The sequence below is a fragment of the Talpa europaea genome (assembly GCF_964194135.1).
Source record: "Talpa europaea genome assembly, chromosome: 2".
Classification (NCBI taxonomy): Eukaryota; Metazoa; Chordata; class Mammalia; order Eulipotyphla; family Talpidae; genus Talpa; species Talpa europaea.
In genome coordinates, this window is record NC_140068.1 from 56,781,528 (window position 1) to 56,807,399 (window position 25,872).

The window sequence follows — 25,872 nt, forward strand, 5'->3', positions numbered from 1 at the left end:
GGGCTGAAAGTGAAAAACAAGCTTCGTCACAAAAACTCATTCCAACACTACTCCTTCCATCTGCAGGTCTGTGAACGGAAGGGACCGCGGCCACGACACAGTTTACCAAACAGAGGAGAAACCGTACTTTTCATCTTTCCCGCTGGTCCTAAACCACCAACCACACTGATAATCTCTCTAGCTCCGCGCCACTTCCGTTGGCGCATCTTCATTACGTCACGAATCAGGTCTCGCGATAGTACGTGGGGCCTGCAGGCCTGCTTTGTCCTACAGGTCCAAGTTAGCCTCTCACCTTCCCCCGCCCCACCCCGATCTGTCCGTCCTTTCCGTCTTAGTCACAAAAATTGTCCCCTCCCCTCCCATGAGCTCTCGGCCCACCTCCTGTTTCCGATTTCAGGCCGGAACCGGAAGTGTTGTGGGCCGGGCCCGGCGGCGGAAAACGCAGCAGAGCCGGGGCCGGGACTCCGCCGTGGCGGCTGCTCCTGTTCCCGTCGCGAGTCGCCGTGGCTCCAGGCTGAAGGTCGGCCCGGAGGCTGGTGGGCGCGGGTCTCCCCCGGGGCGTCCGGGTGGCAGGATCCCCGAGCCCCCCGGGCTCCGCGAGGGATCATGTCTACAGCCTCCGCCGCCTCCTCCTCTTCCTCGTCTTCCGCGGGTGAGATGATCGAAGCCCCCACCCAGGTCCTCAACTTCGAAGAGATCGACTACAAGGAGATCGAGGTGGAAGAGGTGAGCGAAGTCGTGCCGGCCCTGGGCTGTCCAGTCTCTGCCTGATCCCGACTTTTAAGTCGACTCTCCGGCCCCTCATCCGCGGGGCCCACCCGGGAGTCCCCCCAGTTCCACCGGGACCGGGTGGAGTAGGGACTTGTCGCTCTCAGGTACTACGCGGTAGCTCTGTTTTCCTAGCTTCTGCACTTTTGAGTTTGGATTTAATAGTCCGGTGCCTGGATTTGGGTCACCTCAAGTAGGAGGATGAATTGATGGAACTGTTGTCCACCAGTTCTCAAGCTGTGAGTAGTAAATTCATCAAAGACCGTGGCCGTTTTGGAGTTTCGTTTCTCAAAGATGATGTGTTCATAAGGGTCGAAGTTTGTATTAAGTTGGAGCCCCGTACCTGGCACATAGTAGGCGATCAATAAATACTTGACAAATTGATACATAATCATGTCTAATAAAGTGTTTCCCTGAGTACTGATTCTCAGCTTGGCCGATTCCACAGAGCAGTACTTAGAATAAATGTTATGTCTTCAGTCGGACTAATTTAGATGAATTTCACCATTTGTAATCCAGGCTTGTGTACAATGAAAAGATGTCTGAAGTAGCGTATTCGAAAAAAGCTAATGATATTGATGACAACTAGAATATAATTTTAGAGTAAGATAGTAAAGTGCCTTTAATGCATTGAGTCTTTTAAGATTTACAGAGGAGGTGACTCTAAGTACCATAAAATGTAAAAAAATAAAATTGCGTGGTATCTTTAACGACACATTTTAGAAAGTGTTAAAGCTGATTGAAAATAGTATCTTACCTTTGTCATACTTTTGATTTATTATGCATTTTGCATTACATATGTGATAAAGAACCTTTAATTCTGTATGTTAGACTCCGAGTTATCGCTACTTTAAAATCCAAAATTATTTTTAAGTAGTGGCAAGCAGAAAGCAGTGAGATAATTATCATTGAACAAACAAACTTTTCTTTTTGCATGTTTTGGAAGTATAATGGGTTACTGAATCCTATATATATATATATATATATTTTACTGCATAAAGTAATCTTAGAGATAACTGAGAACTTCATTTTACAAGTAGTATAAGTGTGAAGAATGAAACCTGTAGAGTTAAAGGAAGGTTCAGTCTCAATTGTGCCACTTACTGTGTAATTTGAAGCAAATTTCCTACCACCTTTCAGGTTTGGTTTCTGTAACTATAAAATAAGGATAATAATTTTTCATTTTATCTGTATAACAGATCCAATAGGTGTTATATGCAAAACACCCAACATGACATCTGGCACATATTACAAGGAAACTGAGTTCAAACTGGAGCAGTGACCTGCTTTAAGGTCACATGGCTAAAAGAAGGACCAGTATTTTGAAAAAGGGGATGTGTGGATGTGTCTGTGTATGTGTTTCTATGATAAATTCCTTTTTCAGAAGTGGATAGTTGGTCTAACTTTCATGGATTACATTCTTTCTTTTTTAAGAATAAAACTTCAGTGAGTCAGTATAAAAGAATTGCGGTTTTTAAATAAGCATTTACGTCTACTCTGGAGAACTGCTATGCTTGTAGACTACAAATTGTTATATAATAATAACTTGTACTTCATTGTCTACCAAATGCTTTCAGAGACTTACATCATTTCATGCTTACAATCTTAGTTTTCATACACCACTATCTAAAAGTCTTTACATTTTTGCTTGGAAAATGAAAGTTACTAAGGAGACATTTGTTGTTTTGCTGTTCTTCCCCTGAAGCCATTTAATTTCTGATTAGGTTTTTCTCTTTGTACACATCTTTAAGTTTAGATGGTTCATGCTTTCTTTGGTTATTTTAAACTAAATTGAATAAAGCAAGAATCATAGATTGGAAATGACACTAAAATGCATTATCTTTGTAGTTGTTCCTCTACCTGCAGTGCTCTTCTCCAGAACTTCACGTTTCTGGCTTCTTCCTCCCATTCAGGTACCACCTCAAATGTCACTTCCTTAGAGAAGCTTTCCCTGAGCAGCTTTGATCTTGTCACTTCTGTTATCTTTCATGGCACTTGCCAGTCACTGAAATTGTATATCTCCCAGTAAAATGTAAGGTTCCTTATTCACACTTGTAACTCCAGTACCTAGTACCTAGAAGGTTTTATATAACTTTTTTTTAGCACATAACTGAAGTCATCATAACATAATTATGAGAATTTGGTGTCCAATTTGGTTCTCTTATTTATGTATGATAAAACCAGAGGTTTAAGTGAGTTATGTGATTTGGCTAAGGCAGCATTTACATTAGAAATCAACTTTGATTCTCTTTCCAAATCTTGATTCCATTAGACTTAATTGTACCAGCAAATATTTTTGTTTAGCAGGGATAAAGTTGTTGTAAAAGATCAGATGCTATATACCAATTACTGGTGAACCTTAACTAAATTGCTAAAAAGTCACTCTTTGACATGTACTTTTTAAAAGAGAGACACAGTGTTGACCACAAGTATAGCATATGAACAGGGCACAGGCAGTCAATACAGAATTTAATCATCATTACACAAGCACACAAAGTTTTTGTTTTCAAGGGAGAAATAGAATGGTAGTAATGCATATTTTGTGGGTTTAGATTCTAAACATATGGGCAGTTGATACAGAGAAAAACCTAACTTACACAGGTCTGAATAAGCTGAGCCCATACATTTGTTAGCCAGTATTTAATTATGAATATCCAAAATTATTCATAAATTCTTCATTGTGAAATTAGTAGTCAGTAGAAATCTAGCATGGTTATTACAGTGAAGCTGCAGTGATAATTTCTGTTTTGTGTGTGTCTAGCTTAAGAGATAACACAAGCATTTATTTGAAAGAACTGTTAAATGGATCAGATCTCTTCCCGCAGAATTTAAGACTATGAAAAATTTCTTTCAAAAGTTTGAATAATCAAAGCTTTGCTTTTATGTTATCAAGTCTGTTTTGTCAGCAGATGGCAGTTCCACTCTGCCACAGTTTATTAATAGATATAGAAGTTCTGAAATAGTTGGAGGCTCCAAGTCCTAACTAATAAATGTAAGATCTATGCTTGTTCTGTCATGTTCCAAATTCTAGCCAGAGTAATGGCAGCATAGCCAAGGTCCATTCACATAGTCCACGGAGGAGGGCCAAACAAAACTGACTACAGTCATTGAACTAAAAATAACATGAATTGGGGACAAGAATTATTTTATAGTAAATTAAGAGCACAAGGGCATACATCCTTTTCTGTTTAGGTAAAGTGTTCTATTTTTTTTTTTTTTTAATGGTCCAGTGGGTAAAGAAATCATCTGACAGATGAAAAAATTTCCTTTATAAAGGAATTGCTTTCTGTAAAACACAACTAATTCTGGTTTTGAGTTTTGTTTCAATGCTAAAGTGTATGGAGATATTCTTTACATTATTTCTCTTATACTTTTGTTACCTCTTTTATTAAGAAATTAAATTGAGGGCCTCCCTCGTGGTACAGGGCTTAAAGTCTCAACACTATCAAGCTACCACCAGCCACTCTGTCATGAGTTCAATCCCCAACCACAGAGGTAACCCACGTGGCACAGCAGACCTCTTCTCTCTTGCCCACTGCTCCCCTCAGCAGTGTATTTCAGTAGATCCACCTGTTCTGCTCCCCACTCTGTCTCTGGTGAATCCTCTCACACCACATACTTCAGGCCTATACCCCAGTTCTTGTATGCATGAATAAATAAATCTTTAAAAAAAATTGAAATCTGCTTTACTATGTAAGACTAAAATTGTGGACCCAAAACAAGAGGACTAAACCATTGGGGGGGGGGGGAATTACATATCTTAATAGCATTTATCTGAGAACATTTTGAATTAGAAAACATACATAAATTTAGAAAACAGTATTTCCAAATTGACTTCCCTTTTAAAACCAAAGTCCTCTCTGCATTCCTTTGTTCTTCTATTTTTACAAATCAGGGATTGAGAAAAATATCTGAAATATTTATTTCTAGGTTTGCCATTTTGGACAGATGTTTGTGAGGGGGGAGATACTTATAATTTGAATGTGTGCCCATTTTTACATTCTTGGTGAAAACTGATCTTGAGGGGAAGCAGTCTTTCAAAACAATTGTTAATGATTGATAATGCCTCCAAAAAAATTGAACTATTCAGACATGAATGCAATCCAGAAAGCATATTTGTTTGTGAACTTAAATTAGAAATTTGTTGTAAGTAAAAAGTGGTTTCCTTTCAGCACTTTGTAATTTGAATATTAGGTTTTTCGTTGTTTACCTCAGTTGTCAGTGTGTTTCCATTGCCATTGATGTCACTTCTTTCGACTGACCAACCATGTGCCAAGAGAAACATTGGGTTGCACACAAGAATTTTCTTTTTTCCTTCTTCCCGCCCAAGATGGTGTCTCAGAGCTCTGAAAAGCCTCCATTAGTGTTAATAGCAGGGTTGGGCTTTATGGTCTCTGACTTCCTCAGCTAAACCATTTGAAGGCTTATTAAAACATTGCTGGACCGTATGGTCAGACTTAGAAATTCTGAGTTAGAACCTGAGAATTTACAGTTCTCAAAAATTTCAAGGTGATGTTTCTGACCCACAGACCACAGTTTGAGAACCACTGATGTGAAGCTTTTGCTGCTTTTACAAATGAGTTTCTGTTGAAACTCTTTTCTTGGCTTCTTGTGACACTCTTCTGGTTTAGCTGCTACCTTATTGACAGTTCTTTCTCAGATTTGCTGGTTCCTTCTGTTTGTGTTCTAAATGTTGACAGGCTTCAAAATTAATTTATGGAAACCCAGTATCAACATATTATTTCTTCCTGATCTTATCCACCTGATGACTGGAAATCCCAACTAAATGCTAATGACTCTTACAAGTTTTTATCTTCTGCCTGACTCATCCTAGGTCACGTCTCCACATTCTTGGTACCTCCACTCAAATAACTAATAGGCATCTTGAACTTAGTGTAACTAAAAGAGAATCCTGTGATTTTTTTTTTTTAACTCTGCTTGCTCCATTCTTTCTTCTCCTTTATTAAACTGTTTTCCAATCTAGACTTTACCCTTGGTTCATCTCTTTTCCTCCCCACCCATCTTGCCAGCATGTAGACCACCAGCAAGCTCTTTTAACTCTTCTGTAGAACATCCCAGATCTGCCTTTTTCTGCAATACCATCAACCTGTCCTCACAGCTATTCTTTCCTACCTGGGCCTCTGTAAAAGCCTCCTGATCTATCTGTGTCCTCCATCTTCCCTAGCTTTTGTTTTCATATAAAAGCTAGAGTGATTTTGCTTTGTTTTGTTTTTAAAGATTATTTATGCATACAAGAACTGGGGTACAGTTCAGAGTGTGGGGGGTGAGAGGATTCACCAGAGACAGAGTGGGAACAGAACAGGCAGACTGAGGAAACACACTGCTGAGGGGAACAGCAGGTGAGACAGGAGAGGTCTGCTGCACCACGTGGGTAGTTCCCTGGCCGGACATCAAACTCGTGCTGCAGTGGCTGTGGATAGCTTCATAGGTTGCATCTTAACCCTTTGCGCCACCAGGGAGGCCCTAGAATGATTTTTTTTTTTTTTAAGATTTATTTATTTATTTATAAAAGATCCACGGTACAGACCAGAGACGCGGGAGGGTGAGAGGATTCACCAGAGACAGAGCTGGGAACAGAACAGGCAGACTGACGAAATACACCGCTGAGAGGAGCAGCGGGCGAGACAGGAGAGGGCTGCTGCGCCATGTGGGACCCTCGCCGGCCGGGATCAAACCGGCGCTGCAAAGGCTGCGGACAGCTTCACAGCGCTGCGCTCAACCGCCTACGCCACCAGGGAAGGCCCTGGAATGATTTTTTTTTTTATGTAAATCATATCACATCTTTCATCTTTAAATTCTTCCAATTGCTTCTCGTTGTACTTAAACTAAAACTCAAACTACTTATGGTGCAGAAGGCCATTCAGGATCCAGTCTCTGTCTCTCCAGCCTTTTCTTGCATCACTCTTCTGTTCTGTCACTGTGTACTGCCCACACCAAGAGTTCTAAGTATTTCTCTAGGTCATCACCAAAATGTTATCTTTCTCAATGAAGCCTTGCAGGACTAACTACCCTGTTTAAAATTGGAGTGTATGCTCATATATATGCATGCATAATTATGCTCCTCTTCTTCGCACACTTAGCATTTTTAAAATCTAGTCGCTTTTCTTCTGTATCTTGTTTCCTCTTTGTCTCCCTCCACAAGAAAATAATCAGCAAGAGCAAGGGATTTGGGCTTGGTATGTTTAACTCTGTCTTGATTGCCTACGATAGCACCTAGCTTATAGGTGGGGTTCAGATGTTGTTGATTAGGGAAATGGAGGGTTTTTTTCCCTTCGAGCCCATACATTAATTGTTTCTTTGATTGGTTCCCCATGTCATTCAGATATCAGGTTAGTCTTCGGAGATGGCCTTCCCATACTGTCCCTCTGACGTTTCTACCACTCTTACCATATCCTGTTTTTCATTTTCTACATGGCAGTTTTTTTGATCTGATATTTTTTCTTACTGTATGTATATTGGTTGTCCTTTCTCCTTCCCTGCCGCTTCTCTAGAAAATACATAACCAAGCCCTTTATCTTGCTTACATTTCTGGCATCCCAAACAGTACCTGAATATAGTAGACTTTCAAGAAATACTGGTTTAAGACAAAAACATAAGAAGTCTCATCATTCTCTTAGCATAAGCCTCATTTTCACTCCTTGAAAGCAGGAGTCATTACCCACATCTCCCTGTTGACTAAGCAAGGTATAGGCCTGCTGACTAGGCCTTCCTCTTTGACTTTCATTGATCCTCTGAAACTCAGCTGAGCTATGCATTTAGCTTCCTGTATATGAGCTATGTACCAGCCCAGCCTCTGATATAGGTTAGAGTATTCTGTCCTACAACATCCTCCTTCCTGCGGTCAGAAGACTCTTTAATTTTAAGTTTCCTTGCTTTTCTCTTGAGAAGAGTTTTTCTATATCATTTTTATATTCTTTTATGACTGAGGGAACTTGAGTAGAGCCTCCCTCTCTGTCTTCCTTACCATTATTTTTACTCATTATAGCTTCCCATGTTGGGAAAGCATATTCTATAACACTCCCTCCTTCTGAGGATCCCAGCGAGAAGTGGGAAATATGAGTTCTTTCTGCCCTCTAATCCTTACACATATTCTGGAAGCAGGGGGTGATTCTTTTCCATTCTAGACTCTCATATTTGACTCTCAGTGAAAACGCTTTTTAAAAATTGTTCAAGTACTGTTGTTTTATCTTGAATTTCTTCTCCACCTCTCTTTCATCCCATAAAGGCAAGAGTCAGTTCTTCATATTTTTCTTTTTCTTTTCACTTGTATTATCTCTGCATTTATGCCATTGGAAAAAATGGTAAGTTATTTTTTAAAGAAAAAAAAATTAGTATCTGTGCTTGTAACCTCACTCTTTCAAAGGCATAGCAATTGTTTGTAGCCTGTATTTTAGTGTATGTGTATAACCTTGAGTATTTTGGACTTTATTAGCACTTTAGATCTGTTGTCTTACCATACATACAAAATATCTGTAATCCTAACATAAGCGGAAGTTTCTTCACATCATGGGTTCTCATCTTACATGAATATGCCTATTTTGTATTTCAGAATGTTCCCAAAAATTGCTTTCTCAAGCAAAAGGGAGAGTTTATTGCATCCTTATTTGCCCACTATTTGTTCCTATGACTAAGTCAAAAACCCTGAGTCAGCACCATCTCATCACTAGGTGGCACTTGCGTATCACAGTTAGTCAAGCACACCTAGCACAGTTTTTGTGACAGTGCATGATCCACAAATATACGTAGTGGTTGGCATCCCTGCATGGTTTTTCCTCACAGTAGGAAAGTGAAGCAGTTGCTTTGATGTATTTGAAGAATATACTAGATTAGCTTATAATCATTATTTCATAGTAATACTAATAGGTTGGCTGGTCTCCATCCATACCTTCTTAGCCAAAAATTACCATAAAGTTGAAATTTGTTTTGGGACCTGTTTGCTATTCATCATGGTTTATTGTAAGAGAAGTGAGTAGTAAGTACTTCTTATCAGATTCAATCCAAACTCCAGGCACATGCTGTGCTTTTGTAATGTTTAAAGAAATGCCTAGGGCCTCCCTGGTGGCGCAGAGGTCAAGTGCTGGGTTATGAAGCTGCCCGCAGCCTCTGCAGCGCTGGTTCAATCTTTGGTGGCTCCCACATGGAGGAGGGTCCCACATGGCGCACAGACCTCTCCTGCCGCCCACTGCTCCCCTCAGCAGTGTACTTCGGTCCTTCTGCCTGCTCTGCTACCCTCTCTGGCTCTGGTGAATTCTCTCACCCTCCAGTGCTTCTGACTGTACCCAGTGCTTGTATAAAAAATAAATAAATAAATATTTTTTTAAAAAAAGAAAAAATGAAATTTAAAAAAAAAGAAAGAAAGAAAGAAATGCCTGATTTTGACTTAAGAACCCTTATAGCTATTCAATGGAAAAAAATGTAAGCATCTGCCTGGTCAAAGACAGTAATTTGCCTAATTATAATAGCTACATAATTAGACAGACTCTATATTCACTCAAGTCCTTTGAGTTCCAGAGCCTCCGTGCGCTCTTTCCATTCTGCTGGTGCTGGAGTTAGCCCGTACCTCGTTCATGATGAAACAACTGGATGATAAATGCAAATGAGATGTTGGTTCCTTTCTCTTTTTATGAGAGTGGTGGAGGAGAGTTATAATTTAAACAGTAGGACAACCCTGGGCACCCATAACTAGGAAGGATAAGAGGAAAAGTCACTAAAAGAAAGACCAACTACCAGAGATGTTCACCTGTTTCTGCCTGGAAGCAACTCAGCCTCCTCTGAGCCAGTAACATACAGACTCTGAATATACAGTGTGTTGGTCATTACATACTCTAGCCCTTAAATCCTGGCTTCTCTGAATACCTATTATGTGATCTTGGGCAGGTTGCAACCTTGTGATTTGGTTTACTTACGTGTAAAATGGAGGAAGATTAAATCTGTTAATGCATGAAAAACACACACTAATGCCTGGCACATGGTAAGCATTCTACTAATGCTAACCATTTGGGTGGCTTAATACCTTGAGCCACTTAACAAATGTTAATACTGCTTTGCATAATGTGCGAAGTAGAATTTGAGCTGTGTCGACTTCTAAGTGGTCATCCCTCCCAGTTTATGTATGACCAAGACTCTCCTCATTCTGGAGAGTCTTGATAAGATGATAAATTATTTGAGCACCCTGGCTAGCTATAACCAATTTAATATAAAAGAGTTGTGCACCCAGGAATTTGTTTATGTAAAGTTTGTTAAAATGGAGACTTCTCCTCCAAGGGAAGATGTAACTGCAACTGTCTGATACATGAAAGGCTTTATATTTATACAAAAGAGAATCCCTAACATTGTGGTGGTATACTGCCTGACATCAAACTGCCCCCCCCACGACTAGCCTTGAGCAAGTCAGTTTACTTTAAAACTAGGTGAGGGGCCTCCCCGGTGGCGCAGCGGTAGAGCGCTGGGTTGCGAAGCTGCCCGCGGCCTCTGCGGTGCCGGTTCAATCCCCGGCTGCTCCCCGGCCACCGGAGGAGGGTCCCACATGGCGCGCAGACCTCTCCTGCCGCCCGCTGCTCCCCTCAGCAGTGTACTTCGGTCCTTCTGCCTGCTCTGCCCCTCGCTCTGGCTCTGGTGAATTCTCTCACCCTCCTGCGCTTCTGACTGTACCCAGTGCATGTATAAACAAAACAAACAAGCAAACAAATAAATAAAGAAAAACATGCCTCTATTAAAAAAATAAATAAATAAAAATAAAACTAGGTGAGGATGGTATTGTACCTGTCTCCTAGGTTGTATAAGTAAGATATGTAAAGCATTTATCTTAGTGCCTACTACATAGCAAACATGATATACATAATAAAACTGTATAGATGGTAGAGTTTTTTTCCTGCAGGGAAAAACATTGACGCAAAGTGCTTACAGCCATTGGAAGTTGAAAGATTGGAGTAGATGACTATAAGGTCCTTTTCAATGATAAAATCTAGTGATTGTATTTTTTTTTTTTTTTAATATACTGCTGAGGGGAGCAGCAGGCAAGACAGGAGAGGTCTGTTGTGCCATGTGGGACCCTCAACGGTGACCGGGGATGGAACCAGCGCTGCTGATGCCGCGGGCAGCCTCGCAGCCCAGCGCTCAACCACTACGCCACCAGGGGATGCCCTCTAGTGATTGTATTTTAACAAGCATCAAAAGCTATTCTTTGTTTTTGTTTTGTTTTTATGATAAATTTCAAGCATTTACAAAGTAGAGAAATAACCTGAGAATGCAATAAAACCATGAGGTACCTATCACTTAGCTTCAATAATAACATGTGACCAGTCTTTATAACTTTTTAAACATAATTTTAATGAGATATATTTTACATATCCTAAAATTCACCCATCTGAAGTATACAGTGGTCTTTAAAAATTTACCTAGGAGCCTCCCTGGTGGCACAGGGGTTAAGTCTCAGCTATCTGCAGCCACTGCAGCACAATTTCAATCCCCAGCCAGGAGCTAACCCACATGGCGCAGCAGATCTCTCCTGTCTCACCCGCTGCTCCCCTCAGCATTGTATTTCAGTAGATCCACCTATTCTGCTCCCCACTCTGTTTCTGGTGAATCCACTCACCACCCCCACCCCACCTCTCGCCTACACACCAGCTCTTGTATGTATAAATAAATAAAAAATAAATCTTTTTAAAAAAATTTACCTAGTTGTGCATCTATCACTAAAAACCAATTTCTAAACACCATTTTGGTAGGCTCCCTCCTACCCATTTACAGTTAATTCCAGTTTCTACTCTCAGTTCCAGGTTACCAGTTACTTATTTTTCTATCTCTATAGGTTTGTTTTTTCTGGGTATTTAATATAAACAGAATCAAACATAATGTGATATCTGTGTCTGGCTTTTTTCACTTAGATAGTGTGGGGGGTTACCCATGTTACAGCATGTGTCAGTAGTTTGTTTCTTTCTCCTGATGAGTAATATTCCATTGTATAGGTAATAGCATGTTTAGTCTATCCTTCACAGTGACCAGTCTGTCATCTTTATTTTTACCCTTTCCCCTCCCCTCCCTACCCTTAGTAAATTACAGACATACCTCATTTTTATTGCACTTAACTGATACTGTGTTTTTTACAAATTGAAGTTTTGTGGCAACCCTGCACCAAGCAAGTCTACCAGTACCTCTTATCCAACAGCTTGTACTCACTTTCACAAACAGGATAGCTTACAGCATTTATTAGATGTTCCTGCTTTTTATTTTTGTTTTTCCAAAACATTTTTTGTCTTCTCGTTCATCTTGCTTGTTTCAATCTTTTTTCTGCCTCCAAGACTCATTTTGTTGTCTTTGAATTTACTTGAAAAAGAAGCGATGTCTAGATAGAAACATTCAAAAATAGAGAAAAGTATATTTCATTATCTCTCAATTTTAATGAAAACTCTTAACTTGCTCAGTGGCAACTCCGGATAGTGATGATTTCTAAAATTTTAGTAAAAGACTTTGATTGACTTCCTTGTTACATGTTGGTCTGGATCTACTTGTTCCTGATTTTTGTGTTTTTGTTTTTTTTTTTAATTCAGGTAGTTGGAAGAGGGGCCTTTGGAGTTGTTTGCAAAGCTAAATGGAGAGCAAAAGATGTTGCTATTAAACAAATAGAAAGTGAATCTGAGAGGAAAGCTTTTATTGTAGAGGTAAGTTCATATATCATTTATGTTGTGTAGTTCTTCATCTAAGATATTCAGAATTTAATATTATGGGAAAAAAACATTTCTTAAAATTGTCATTTCTCAGGCCTCCTTGGGATCCTAGGGTTGAGTCTTAGTGCTATCACTGCTACTGCCTGAGCTTGATCTCGGGCCCTGGAGCTAACCCACATATGGCCGTAGCAGACATCTCCTGTCTTGCCCACTGCTTCCCTTAGCAGTATATTTCAGTCAATACACCTGTTCTGCTCCCCTCTCTGTCTCTGGTGCATCCTGTTACCCTTCTCTCCCCCCGTACCTCTGGCCCACATCTTAGTTCTTCTATGCAAAAATTTAAAAAAAAAAAATTTTTTTTAAATTGTCACTTCTCTATAGTTGAGCATCAGCGATTTGGTTGAAACAAAGGTAATGCTCTAGAACATTTTTTCATTCATACTTTTAATTCTGATTAAAAATTAGGGTAAAATGAATTCATCTGTGAATTAAAATACTGTTTCATTCATAGTAATTCAGATCTATTTCAAGGCATAGAATTTAAATTTTAAAATAGAAAAGAAGTAGTATTATCTCCCATTATCTAAAATTAAGAAGGGAAGTTTTATGCTTTCATATTTAACTGAATATTTTTAGAAATTTAAATGAGATGATTTCAAAGGAAAATAACTTCAGATTTGGTTTTTCTCATTTAGCATGGAAATTTTGAACTCTGTTCTCTTACAGATTGTGGAGAATTTAATGAAATTGTATTTTCAGATTTATTTCTAATTTTCTAGACTTAATGCTTTTTTTGTATATGTCTTCTGAATTTACATCTATGTTTTTACTTAATCTTAATTTCAGAATGTATTTCATATTTTAAAATGCATGACATGGAGAAATGAAAATTGAGTTGTGATATGATGAAGTAGATTTTTGTAATTACTTGAATGAGTTTAGAATTACTCATGAATGGTTTGATGTCCCAGAAGTCTGACCTTAACCTTGTTTTTTTATTCATGATTTTTGTTTATAGTTTATATGACATTATTGATCTGTTGTATTGGCAATTTCATAAAACGAAGTAAAAGTATTGTGTCAACTACCAGGAATCAAGAGTTAAAAAGATAATAGTAGTTTGGAGGGAGAAAATTAAGGTTATACATATACTTAACAAGATGAAATATAGACTATATGTAATAAAGTGATATTAATTTCTCTGTTAGGGCCACAAATATTAACAATATTAACTATAGAGAGATAGGCTTTCTAATAGCATATAATAACAAGTTTTAGGTGTAGCACAAAGGAAATGAGTGCAGCCAAAACCTTTACTGGCCTCACTATGAATCACTGGATCAGGAAAGATTAAAACTAGTTGTAGAGAGACCAGCTAGGAGACCACAGTAATTGCCACACTAGATTAGATTAGAATTATGTAGTGGCAGTGAGAGTGGATAGGAAGAAATTAATTCAGAGATGAGAGATGGTGCAGCAGAAATATGTAGAAAGAATGCATATTTTTAGTCAGATAGAGCAAAGTTCAGATCCTGACTGTACTACTTTCTAGCAATAGTGTACTTAGCAGCTCATTTCTCTTTCTCTGAACCTTATCTTAAAGGTCCCACATCTTTAAAGTAGAAATGATAATACTTAACCTTGCAGAGTTGTGAGAGTTATACAGTATCTTAAAGTGCCCACCAGGGCCTGGCTTAGTGTAGATAGACTGTTCAACTGTAACTATAAAGATGCTGATGACTGCAGTGACATGGTTTCCTTCTAGCTTAGAAAGCTCAGCTCAGTGCCATCTCTAGAATGGTGTCCTAACATTTTTGGCAAAGTTAATTTCTTCTTATTTGTCTTATCATGCCTTGTTCATAACTCCTGTAATAGCACTTTGCTTATTGTTTTAATTATTTGTTTACACATCTATCCCACAACTAAACTACAAAAACTTTGGGGCAGGGATTCTGGGCTGTTCTGGGGAGATACTTATGACCACAGTGCCTGCTACATAGTAAATAGTTATTGTTGAATGATCAAATTAATGATTTGTACAACCAGAGATTTTAATAATGATGTGAAATCATTTCCTTAAAAGTTAACGCATTTTAAAAGAGACCTTAATTTGTTACAGCTTCGGCAGTTATCCCGTGTGAACCATCCTAACATTGTAAAGCTATATGGAGCCTGCTTGAATCCAGTAAGTTTGCCACTTTTTCATTGTCCCCAGTCTATAAGGAATAACAAGGCAGATGTGTGGTTTATAAAGTATTGATCTGTTATCATATTTCTGAATAAAAACCATTGTACTTTATATATTTAATTTCTTTCTAGTCTTAGCAACATATTATATTGTCTTAGGTGGTCTTTTCTAGTAACCTCATTTTTTTATAAGACTTTTTGATCACTCTCACTTCCTATGGCAATATGTACTCATTAGCACTAAAGAAAGCCCTCAGAGAATTTGTGATCATGTTTTTATATGTGTCTCCACTCCAAGAGGAGTTACTCTTAGATAGTGGATTGCTGGATGACAAGGTTGTAGATCATAGATACCTTTTTTTTCCTTTAGTGCCATTCACATAGTGGGGACCAAAAGAATGATTTTTAAAGCATTTATAAAATCAAAGGATGAACAAGTTCTTTTCCAAATCCCTTAAGATTTTATCGCTCTGTGATTAATTATTCTGTCATATGTTTCTTTTAGGTGTGTCTTGTGATGGAATATGCTGAAGGGGGCTCTTTATATAATGGTGAGTGTCATTAGACCTGTCGTTAGCTAGTAGAGTAAAATAATTAAAAAGCTTTTAACTATAAACTATAAGTTACTTAATGTTCCTCACTCTATATCCTCAGAGTCCCAAAAGGAGGTAATTAAAGAAAGAAATCAGCTTAAGATTAAAAATGATAAGATGCTATAACATTTATATGTAAAATTTAGAAGTCTAAGTATATCAATCTTTTAAATTGATGTACTTTTCATAACGTTAAAAGCATATAGCTAAAGTAAAATTTGCTTTTTTAAATATATTTTTAAATATCTTCAGACTGTTAAGTTTTTTTTAATTTTGCCCACTCTTAGCTTTGAACCTCCTCGTTTCAAAACTCTTTAATCATACTTCCATTTCACTTACTTTATTTGCTTTCTTTTTAAGAAATTGTGAAAACTCACTCCATGAAATATTTTATTATAGCAATGAAAGAAAGTCATGTAACATTTAGTTACCTTTATAGAACAGAACTCTTTCACCAACCATTTGTGTATTCTTTTGTTGTACCAGTTCATTTACTGCCTAATTGTTCATCATTGCTAGTGGTAGCTAAAACTCTTGTTTTAGGTTTTAGCTGTTATTGAGAACTTAATTATAAACACACATTATTTTGTTTCCTTGTTTACTGTTTCTCAGTATTTTTCTTACAATGGTTTGCCATGACATTACTTATAATTTATATTGTAATGTGCAAAACTGTTTTGATTGAAAATTTGTATCAATATACATTCATTTTACATGAATGGATGTAACATTTCATACTATTATTGAATGTTAAGTACATATGTGGTAGCTTTCTATTTAAAATTATTAAATATTTTCATCTTTTTATTTAGAAAAGAATTAAAAGTAGAATTGATAGGAGCATGTGTAGACAAATACCCAGTCATGTGTTCTGATGTGTTGCATTCACCTTGTATCTTTTTTTATATGCAATAAAGTTCTTTTTAGTTTGTGCCTTTCTTTTGCAGTGCTGCATGGTGCTGAACCATTGCCACATTACACTGCTGCCCACGCAATGAGTTGGTGTTTACAGTGTTCCCAAGGCGTGGCTTATCTTCACAGTATGCAGCCCAAAGCTCTAATTCACAGAGATCTGAAACCACCAAAGTGAGTTCTAATAATGTGACATGTCTCTCTCTTGCTGCCCCACACCAGCTCCCTAATTCAGTTCGATTGTTGCACATGAGTTTCTTGTTTCCTTTCAGCTTACTCATGAGTGTTTATTTTTACTCATCTGTATCATTTAGTCATTATCTAAGTTTCCAGATTAGAATGTTGTCATTAGTGAGATTTTTATTTTAATTACATTTTGTTTTAATAACGCCTACCTCATATTAGCATATTTCTAGAATCTATTAGCCTATAAATCTTATTTTGTGCCTGCACTATCTATTATTTGCCCTAGGCAGTTGGCTCCATGACAGCAGAGAAAAGCCTGTATTGTTCCCTGCTGTGTCTTTAACAACTCACAATATCCACAAATAGTAGAAATTCTCCAAGAGTTTAGAGTGGTTATTATTTGTTCTTTCAGAAGAAGGCAAAGGGTATGTCTGGCTTCTGGGTAAAAATTGAAAATATTCTGAATATCTCCATATTGAGAATCTAGGGCCTTTGAAAGAATTTCAGAATTCCCTCAATAATGACTAAATATGGGTGTTTTGTTTTTATAGATATTCATTTAAAACATACGCAAACACATACACATATGTGGTGTGTGTCCCCTTTCTAATTTTTTTTCTTCTTTGTCCACCTGTGACAGAGTAAAAAGTCCCCATATGCTCTCTCCTCTTCCTCTCTCCCCTGCCCCCATATCAGTCTTTAGCTATTCCATTCTCTTGATACTGATTTAAAGCAGTCAAGTATCCCTTTTGGATATAACTTGTCACTCTTGGCTAACCTGATACATTCTCCATAGGTTTCAGCTCTTGGAATCTCTGTTCTCACTAGTGTATCTTATTTCTACTCCCAGATTTAAGCTAACTTCTTGCCCCAGGTCCCTGGTCAAATAGTGTTTAAGACACAGATTCTTAACACTTTGATTATATTGTCTAACCTTTCTATCTTGAGTGGTGAAGAAATTATTTAGCCTTTTATTCTGGTTTTGGAGAGTGAGTCTTCCTTTTCCCCTGTGTATTACCACAGTTAAATTATCAGAGCAAACTCATGAAAATCATAGCTCTTATACCACAACAAATTAATGATTAAAGGATGCAGGCAAGCATCATGCACAATCAAAGCAACTCCTGAAAGTGTCCCTTTTCTTTTACATTAAGATGTATATACAGGGATGGAAAAAAGAAATTTTTATGGGGCAGACTTGAAAGTGAAGTAATGACTTCCCAGACACTTTTCATTTGGCTAGGCGGTTATATCTGAGTGCACAGAGGCTATGAAATGTATAATACTGTTGTGTGCACAGAGCGGGAGGAAGTAGAGATAGTGACCAGCTAACTAGCCTAGCAATTATAACATTAGGCCAAACTAAAGACTCATTTCTGTTCACTATAAGGTTGTGAAGAGGCTTGCAAACTTTTAAAGCAGTTTCCACAGTAAGAAATACTTCACAATCTAGTGTGCATATATGTACATTTTTGTGTATAGAACTGAAAGGAAACTTTTATGCAACAAAATTTTATCTTACTAGTTATGATATACTTTAATGATTTCTATTTCATTAATTGCTGTCATAATCTGCTAAATTGATTTCTGGAGGTTTCTACATCTGTGATCTTAATTTTATGATACAGATTTTATTGACAGCTTGAAAAGCATTGGTAGATTAAATACAGGGGACAAGTAGTCTATAAAGGAATTGATTTCTATCCCCTGTCATTTCAGGATACTCTAATGTTGACCACCTGGAAATTTTTTAAACCCATTTTTTATTTTAGCACAAAGAGAAGTATAACCAGGAAAGATTGTAAAATAGAGAGGGCAACATCAAATGTAGGTCTAGCAGTTTCCTTAAGGGAGATACTAGGTGGTTAGGTTTTTTGTTTTTTGTTTTTTTGTTTTTGCACATTTTTCTCTGAACTATTTAGCTGTCACAGTGACCAGGTAACATTTCACAGAAATTGAATGGTAACATTTTGTTTAACCCTGTTTCCTTGAATGTCCTTTATGACAGAATGTCTTTTATTGTAGAGCCAAATACTGGTCTTCTAATCTTTGATTTTTTTTTTTTTTTTAACAGCTTGCTGCTTGTTGCAGGAGGGACAGTTTTAAAAATCTGTGATTTTGGTACAGCCTGTGACATTCAGACACACATGACCAATAACAAGGGGAGTGCTGCTTGGATGGCACCTGAAGTTTTTGAAGGTAAATGGCAAAAGCATGATGTGATTAATCATTGGCCTTACTCTATGTAAATCTAGTATGAGTTTTTAGCTTTGCTTTATTTGCATGAGTTTTATTTCTGCATAGTACATAATTGGAAGATAGATACTAAAGTTTAAGGAGTATTAAATAAATGCAGGCTTAGATCTAAAACTCATAGAAGATTTAAATTGGCTAGCATCTTCTGTGCAAATTTAAGATATATAGTCAGTCTTCATTATTCTTAGATTCCATAATTGCAATTATCTATTTGTGACCCAAAATCAATTCTTGGTGCTTTTATAATTATTGGTAATCATTTATGAAGTCATCTCTCATACTGCCATGCCTTTATTGCCACATTTCTTATACTTTTGTGGTTTTTGTTGGTGATTTCACTGTTTATTCATTTGACTTCCAAGAGTTGTGTTAAAGTACTCTCTAGAAAGTTACAATTGCCTTATGGAGAAAATACCTGACCTAGATAATCTTCATTTATATATGTGTTATAGTGAGTTCAGTGTTGGTAAATCAGTGATATGTATTAAATACATATTACTTTCTGTGAGTTAAAGTGACATAGTACTTCAATAGTTTGGAAAAAAATACTTGTTTTTATAAAAGAACCCAGAAATAAAATTTACTGTTAATTGTTTATAGCAACAAAGCTCAGATATTTAGGCTATGTAAATTTCTTTGTTATTGATATGTCAGTACCTGTAGCCCAAATTAGATTTTAAAGCTACATCGGAGCACTGCTAAGTGTACACTGATTGTACATTTAAGCTTATAAATTAAGAATTTTCTCACCAGATGTTGAAAAAAAAATCTTAACTCAAAAAGCTTTCTTTTGCTTTTTCAGTAGAGTAGTACTATCAAAAGAATGAGAGGAAATAAATTAACATTAGAAAATTACATAAAAGGAGTATAAATGGGCTGATCTTATCCTAAGACTGCTCCCCTGTGTCTAGATACCTCTTAATGGCAGGTATCTCTTTAATTCTGCCCCTGTCAAAAGACCACTTCTTGCCCCTTAAGAGCTGCCCATTTGTGCCTGTGCAAATGTTCCTTTTTTCCTTTTAAAGTTTCCTTAACAGAGCTGCCCTTTTGTTTACAATAAAGTTCATTTCTATCTTAAAATAAATAAAAAAGAATGTACAAATATATTCATATTCTGTCCCTGGAAAGTAAGTCTAAACAAAACTTCTGTCTCTTGAAGAGTTAAAGAACAGTCCACTTCTAGAATTGTTTAATGCATTAAAAACCACATAAAATTATATTTGTTCCAGAGACTTAAATTACTTTAGAAATAATATCTCAACTCTACATGTGACAGCCTCTTGTTTTTGTACCATAGTCATTCTTACAGATAGAGTTGTTTCTATAAGTCACGTAGGAAAAAAGTCTTGAAATTGTGCTCTTTTTTTCTAGGTAGCAATTACAGTGAAAAATGTGATGTCTTCAGCTGGGGTATCATCCTTTGGGAAGTGATAACACGTCGGAAACCATTTGATGAGATTGGTGGCCCAGCTTTCCGTATCATGTGGGCTGTTCATAATGGTTAGTGAAAAGAAATTTTTCTTTAATATATTAAGGTGATTTACCACCACCACCACCACCATCACCAAGGAGCCCATTTATTCCCTAATATTAAAATGTACACATCTCTGTTACAAGAATACTTAGCTCCTATCAGCTTCCACTCCCCCACCACCAAAATCAGGAGGTTCAGGGCTGATTATGATCCTTCCTAACCTCCACATGAACCTGGGGAGATCTGCTAGCCATGTTGATTAGTAGATCACCAGAGCCATCTACCTAGTTAGGGTCTCTCCAGGAAATAAAGAAGCATCAGACTGGGCTCTGTGAAGAAAATAAAAAATTTAAATATATAGACTCTTCACAATGTTAAGAAAATTAGAGAATTGTTGCCTTTTTCTCCTGAGGAAGCAAGGGTCTCACCAAGGAGATAAAGCAAAGAATAGTAACAATTGTTATTTAAGCTTTTCATAAAGGCAAAACTAAAGTATTTCACACAGGCATTCTTTTTATCTTCTTACTCATCCTTATGAGATGAGCCCTATTATTGCCTCACCTTAGAGTCTTAGAAATTACACCTGGAGAGGTTAAGTAACTTGCGCAATGTTGCAGTGTTTGTAAGTGATGAAGAAGGGATTCAAATCGTTGATCTTTCTGACTTCAATAACTATATTTTTAAAAAAGATTTATTTATTTATGCATACAAGAGCTGGGGTACAGGCCAGAGATGCAGGGTTGGGGGGATGAGAGGATGCACCAGAGACAGAGTGGGGAGCAGAACAGGCAGGCTGACTGAAATACACTGCTGAGGGGAGCAGCGGGAGAGACAGGAAATGTCTGCTGCGCCATGTGGGTAGCTCCCTGGCCGGTCTGGGCTCGAACTCCTGCTGCAGAGGCTGCGGATTGCCTCTTAGTGTGGTGCTTAACCCATTGCGCCACCTGGGAGGACCCCAATAACCATATTTTTAAGTTATATTAATTTACATATTCAGTGTCTTTGTATCTCTCCTGTGCCTTTATATCTCTGTGCCTTTATGTTTCTAACCACACATGATTTAGGATACATCATCTTCATTAGTCAAGTTATGTCAGTTTTCTTTAAGAAAATAAACTGTTTACCTTCCTAACTTTCAAAATCACTCTGTTATTTAACTTCTTTCACTTGATTATAATCATTCTGATTCATGGCATTTTGATGCATTGTTGCACAAATAATATAAAAAGTATGTGCCTGACTATTTCGGTCATTCATAGACTTCTTAAACAGCACTATCCTCTGAATATTCTTAACTGGTTTTACCAGTTACCTGTAAAACTTTTATAATACTTTCTTTAATATCATTAGATAGAATGCTAGAGAAGTGATCAAGACAGTTCTTCTATATCTATCAGTTGTCAGTAAATAATTGAATATCATTGAAGTAAGGAATAAAAGAACTAACTTACAAAGATCTCATTATTTTTGAGGCCTTTTTTAAATTAGGGACTTTACTATTAATATTACAATCTCAGTAATTATACACAAGTTAGCTGTTCTCCGCTTGTGAATGATTTATTCACAGGAGCCAAAATATCTGCCTCTCATTTGGAGGGCCGTAAGTAAAATACCATAGTGGACCACCCTTTAAATATGGAAAATGATGTTTCAAACTTACTTGAAATTTTTTAAAGAATCTGAAGTATAGAATTCAAGGAAGATTTCCTCAAATCACCATTTTATTTTTCTTCATTAAAAACCACACTGAGCCAGTATTGTTAAAAAAGAATGCTTATAAGAAATGAAATGTCATTAATTCAGTCTTGTTACCGTAATGTATATAAAATTGTAATTTAGCTTTTTAAAAAGCATAGCTTCCCCTTTATGAAAAGATACATAGAATAGATATTAACCTAAAAAGACAAAAAAAGTGATAAAAGATAAAAGACAAAAACTTTTATCATTACTCCCAAAAGATCTTAAATTACACCATCTGTAAAATAAATACTGCTTTGGAGATACATTTAAAAAATTACATCATTCTTTCCCCCCTCTAATTTTTAATTATAGGTACTCGACCACCACTCATCAAAAATTTACCTAAGCCCATTGAAAGTCTGATGACTCGTTGCTGGTCTAAAGATCCTTCTCAGCGCCCTTCAATGGAGGAAATTGTGAAAATAATGACTCACTTGATGCGGGTATAATCCTTTATTTGAGGGGTTTTGGGTTTAAAGGAACTTGATAAAGATTTTTAATTAGGTTTTCACTTAAAGGGGACATTATTACTATTTTCTGCTTTATATTTTTCTGTATTTTCTAAGTTAGGATGGGTGTTTATTACTCATATAGTCAGAGGAGGAAACTCGATTTTGAAAAGTCTTGTCCTTTATAGTAGAAAAAAATGGCCAGATAAGGTTTCTGGATTTGCATTTTCCTCCTGCTTAACTTAGTGGACAGTTGTGTTTGTTTTTGGGCTTGTTGCCTCATCTCCAATGTGAGAGAAGCTAAATTAGATGAACTCTGTTTTATAGAACTTAGATATTTTATGACTCTAAAATTTACTAAACTGAATCATAATTTTTCTTTAGTACAGATCTTCATCAAGCAGTCATTTATGCAGGACAATAGAGAAGTCGTAGTCTCAGACACCTTTATTTAAGTGATTTTTACCTTTATCATTTTTCTTGCATATTTTCAGCTTTTTATTTGCCATTTAAAAGTTAAACTTATAGGATTTATGGAATTTTTGAGTTTAGAAGACCCTTTTTAAATTATCAAAATTTCATAGCCTCTAAGTCACTTTTAGAATGATTTGATAAATTTTAGGACTCTTGTTTTTCTATTATAGAGACAAAATGTTTCAAGTAATACTTTGATTTTAAGAAGTCTGTGTACTAGTGAAATTTCCTGAGTTTTAGAACAATTTGCCTACTGGAAAAGATTTTTAGTCTCCTTAAATAGAGAATAAATGACTTCCCAAATAGCCAAAGATTTAGATTATTCATACTGACAACAATTTAGCAAGCTAGCTTGAACTAATCTGATTAAGGTTTACCATTGTATTTGGGCACCAGTTATATAAAGAATCTTAGAGCATAAATGTATGTTCATAAGAAAACTTAATCTTGGTAGTCTATTATACATGAGATGTATAAATTGTTATTTCCTATGTTCCTCTAGGGAAATATTTGCTGTTTTCTTCATGACTATCTAGGTTCTGTGTGAAATAGACACTTAAGTAGATACATGGCACTGAACACAGTTGAAATTCAAAAGATTGCACTCTTGTCATCTTAGTGAAAAAAATTAGGTATTTACAAATTTAGTATACCTTAGGGAAAATAAAGCAGCCTCTTTGCTACATTCAAATTCTGCAACAAGGAAATAGTTCAAATACACTCCCTAAAATTAGTTTAGAAGGATTTCATTTGTGTTAAAGAAATTTTAAATTGTGATTTACTTTTTTATATATAGTACTTTCCAGGAGCAGATGAGCCATTACACTACCCTTATCAGTATTCAGATGAAGGACAGAGCAACTCTGCCACCAGTACAGGTAAGTGGATAGTTTGGAAAACTGATAGCCTGATTTTTTTTTTTTTTTGTCTCTATTCCCATGAAATTATAATCAAGAAGCAATGAATGATGTCCTCATTTACATTTTAATTTCATATTGATTGACTACAATTTGAGTTTCCAGGTGCGTCATTTGTCATGAAGGTATCCAGATTAAAAAGCTACTGAGGACAGATTTCCAAGTCTTGGAATTTTTGCGTAGTTATAGATTTTAAAATTGGATATTTTAAGAGTGAATGTCATTCTTTATTTAAAAAATAGTTTTTATGTAGATACTACTGAAAAAGCACAAGAAATTGTAAGTAGGTATAACCACATAATTCTCATCATGAATAGCCTAGATTTTAGTTTTTCTACAGAGAATCCTATTTAAGAAAGTGTGTTTTGATTTAAACTTCTTCAATTTCTAATATATGAAGTAGTAGTGGTATCCATAAATTGTGGTCATCAAAAAAGAAAGCAGAAATAATTCCCTAATTTAGAAAAAGTAATTTTCAAAATATATGGCATTTTAAGCATTTCATTAAGAAGTAAATGTTATATAGGCAGACATACACATATTTATCCCATATTTAAATTTTATTTTTCCTAGCCTATTACCCCCACATTAAAAATAATTTTTTAAGCTGATACTACTTAGCAAGATAGCTCCAATTTTACTGAAATTTTTTTGAGTTGCTCTGAATTCTAAAGTGAACTTCTCTAAAATTCCATTATTTACTTCAACTGCTAAACCCTCTCCTTGTTGCCTCATCCTTCCATCTTCTCACTGACCCTAACTTCTGTACGGTCCTCCTTCCTTCCTCCTTCCACTTTGCCACCATTTCTTCCCTTTGTTTCTGTGTCATCAGTTTCAACCTTTCTACTGCGATCATTCCCAGAGTGTATATAGCTGTATTTGTGTTCTCTAGCTTCTAGCTTCCATTCCATTCACTCTCATTATACTACTACTCCAGAATTGCTCTTGTCAAGCTCACCAGTTATCTCCATATTACTGAATCTGAATGAATGGTATTCAGTTCTTATTTGTTTTGACTCTCAGCATTTGACACAATTAATTCATTACTCTGTCCTTCTTAAGCACTTTTTTGAGTTGGTCTCCAGGAAACCATACAAGTCTGAGTTTCATCTCATGTCTCTGGAAACTGTTTCAGTGGTTTCCTTTGATGGTTTTTCATCCTCACTCCAGCCTCTAAATATAAGAGTGCCTGGAACTCAAAATCGTTTGGCCTCTTCACTTACCTACACTCAATGCTTGGTAATCTTATCCAATGTAGTGGCATTTTATACCATCAATTTGCTGAGGTTATGCTCTATCCCAGAGCTGACTTCCATACTCATATATCCAACCTCAGTAGTGTCCCCACTTATCTGGGATTATATATCCCTGGACTCCCCAGTGGATACAGATAGTTTTTCTTGTACATTCATACCAAACATAAGAGTTGCAAATTAGGCACAGTAAGGGATTAGTAACATTAATTAGTGAAGTAGAGCAATTATAATAATATACTACAGTATATGCAAGTTATATAAATATAGCCTTTTTCAAAAAATTTTATTGTACATAATACTTTCAACTGTGGTTGATTGTATGTAACTGAAACTGCAAGTAAGGGAAGATTATTATACCTGCTTGATTGCTAGGAGGAACTCAAATCTATTTTCCAAATTGAACTCCTGGTGTACCCTTCATGCTCACTCCTCTGGTCTTTCCTACATAGCCTCTCCATTCTACTCACTCAAAGAACCTTAAAGTCATCTTTGACTATTAGAAGACTATTTAGGCATTTTAGTTCCTTTTTTGTGCTCTGCTAAAATTTCATTTAAAATTGGTTGATTTTGGTGTTCTTATTAACTAGAAAAATCTGATTTTATATCTAAAAATCTTATTCTACTTTAAAAAAGAATTTAAGTTGCATATTATTGAATGAAGCATTTATGTTATTTCCAGCCTATAGTCAAATATTTCTGTTTTCCTAGGCTCGTTCATGGACATCGCTTCTACAAATACCAGTAACAAAAGTGACACTAATATGGAGCAAGTTCCTGCCACAAATGATACTATTAAACGCTTGGAATCAAAATTGTTGAAAAATCAGGCAAAGCAGCAGGTTTGTTTTGTTATTAAGAAAGAATCATATGGTACCTTACCAGTAGACATAATATACTAACTGAAAGTGATTTTCATCTTGCATTATATAAATCTTAAATCTTGTTCCTGAAGCAGACAGATGAACTTAAAAAT

At 36.5% G+C, this 25,872-nt stretch overlaps 1 protein-coding gene across 4 annotated transcripts in view; it reads left to right on the top strand.

Moving 5' to 3' along the window:
- Nucleotides 1–606: 606 nt before the first annotated feature.
- Nucleotides 607–25,872, top strand: part of MAP3K7 (mitogen-activated protein kinase kinase kinase 7) — a gene marked incomplete at both ends in the record, with an annotated part of 56,076 nt that continues 30,810 nt past the window's right edge. For all 4 annotated transcript variants that reach the window (XM_084227903.1, XM_084227904.1, XM_084227905.1 and 1 more), the window contains 10 exons: nucleotides 607–726; nucleotides 12,339–12,449; nucleotides 14,575–14,640; nucleotides 15,148–15,193; nucleotides 16,183–16,321; nucleotides 18,408–18,532; nucleotides 19,961–20,089; nucleotides 22,116–22,246; nucleotides 23,523–23,604; nucleotides 25,608–25,738. In XM_084227903.1, coding sequence (XP_084084029.1) covers nucleotides 607–726; nucleotides 12,339–12,449; nucleotides 14,575–14,640; nucleotides 15,148–15,193; nucleotides 16,183–16,321; nucleotides 18,408–18,532; nucleotides 19,961–20,089; nucleotides 22,116–22,246; nucleotides 23,523–23,604; nucleotides 25,608–25,738 — 1,080 coding nt within the window. The remainder of the gene's footprint in view (nucleotides 727–12,338; nucleotides 12,450–14,574; nucleotides 14,641–15,147; nucleotides 15,194–16,182; nucleotides 16,322–18,407; nucleotides 18,533–19,960; nucleotides 20,090–22,115; nucleotides 22,247–23,522; nucleotides 23,605–25,607; nucleotides 25,739–25,872) is intronic.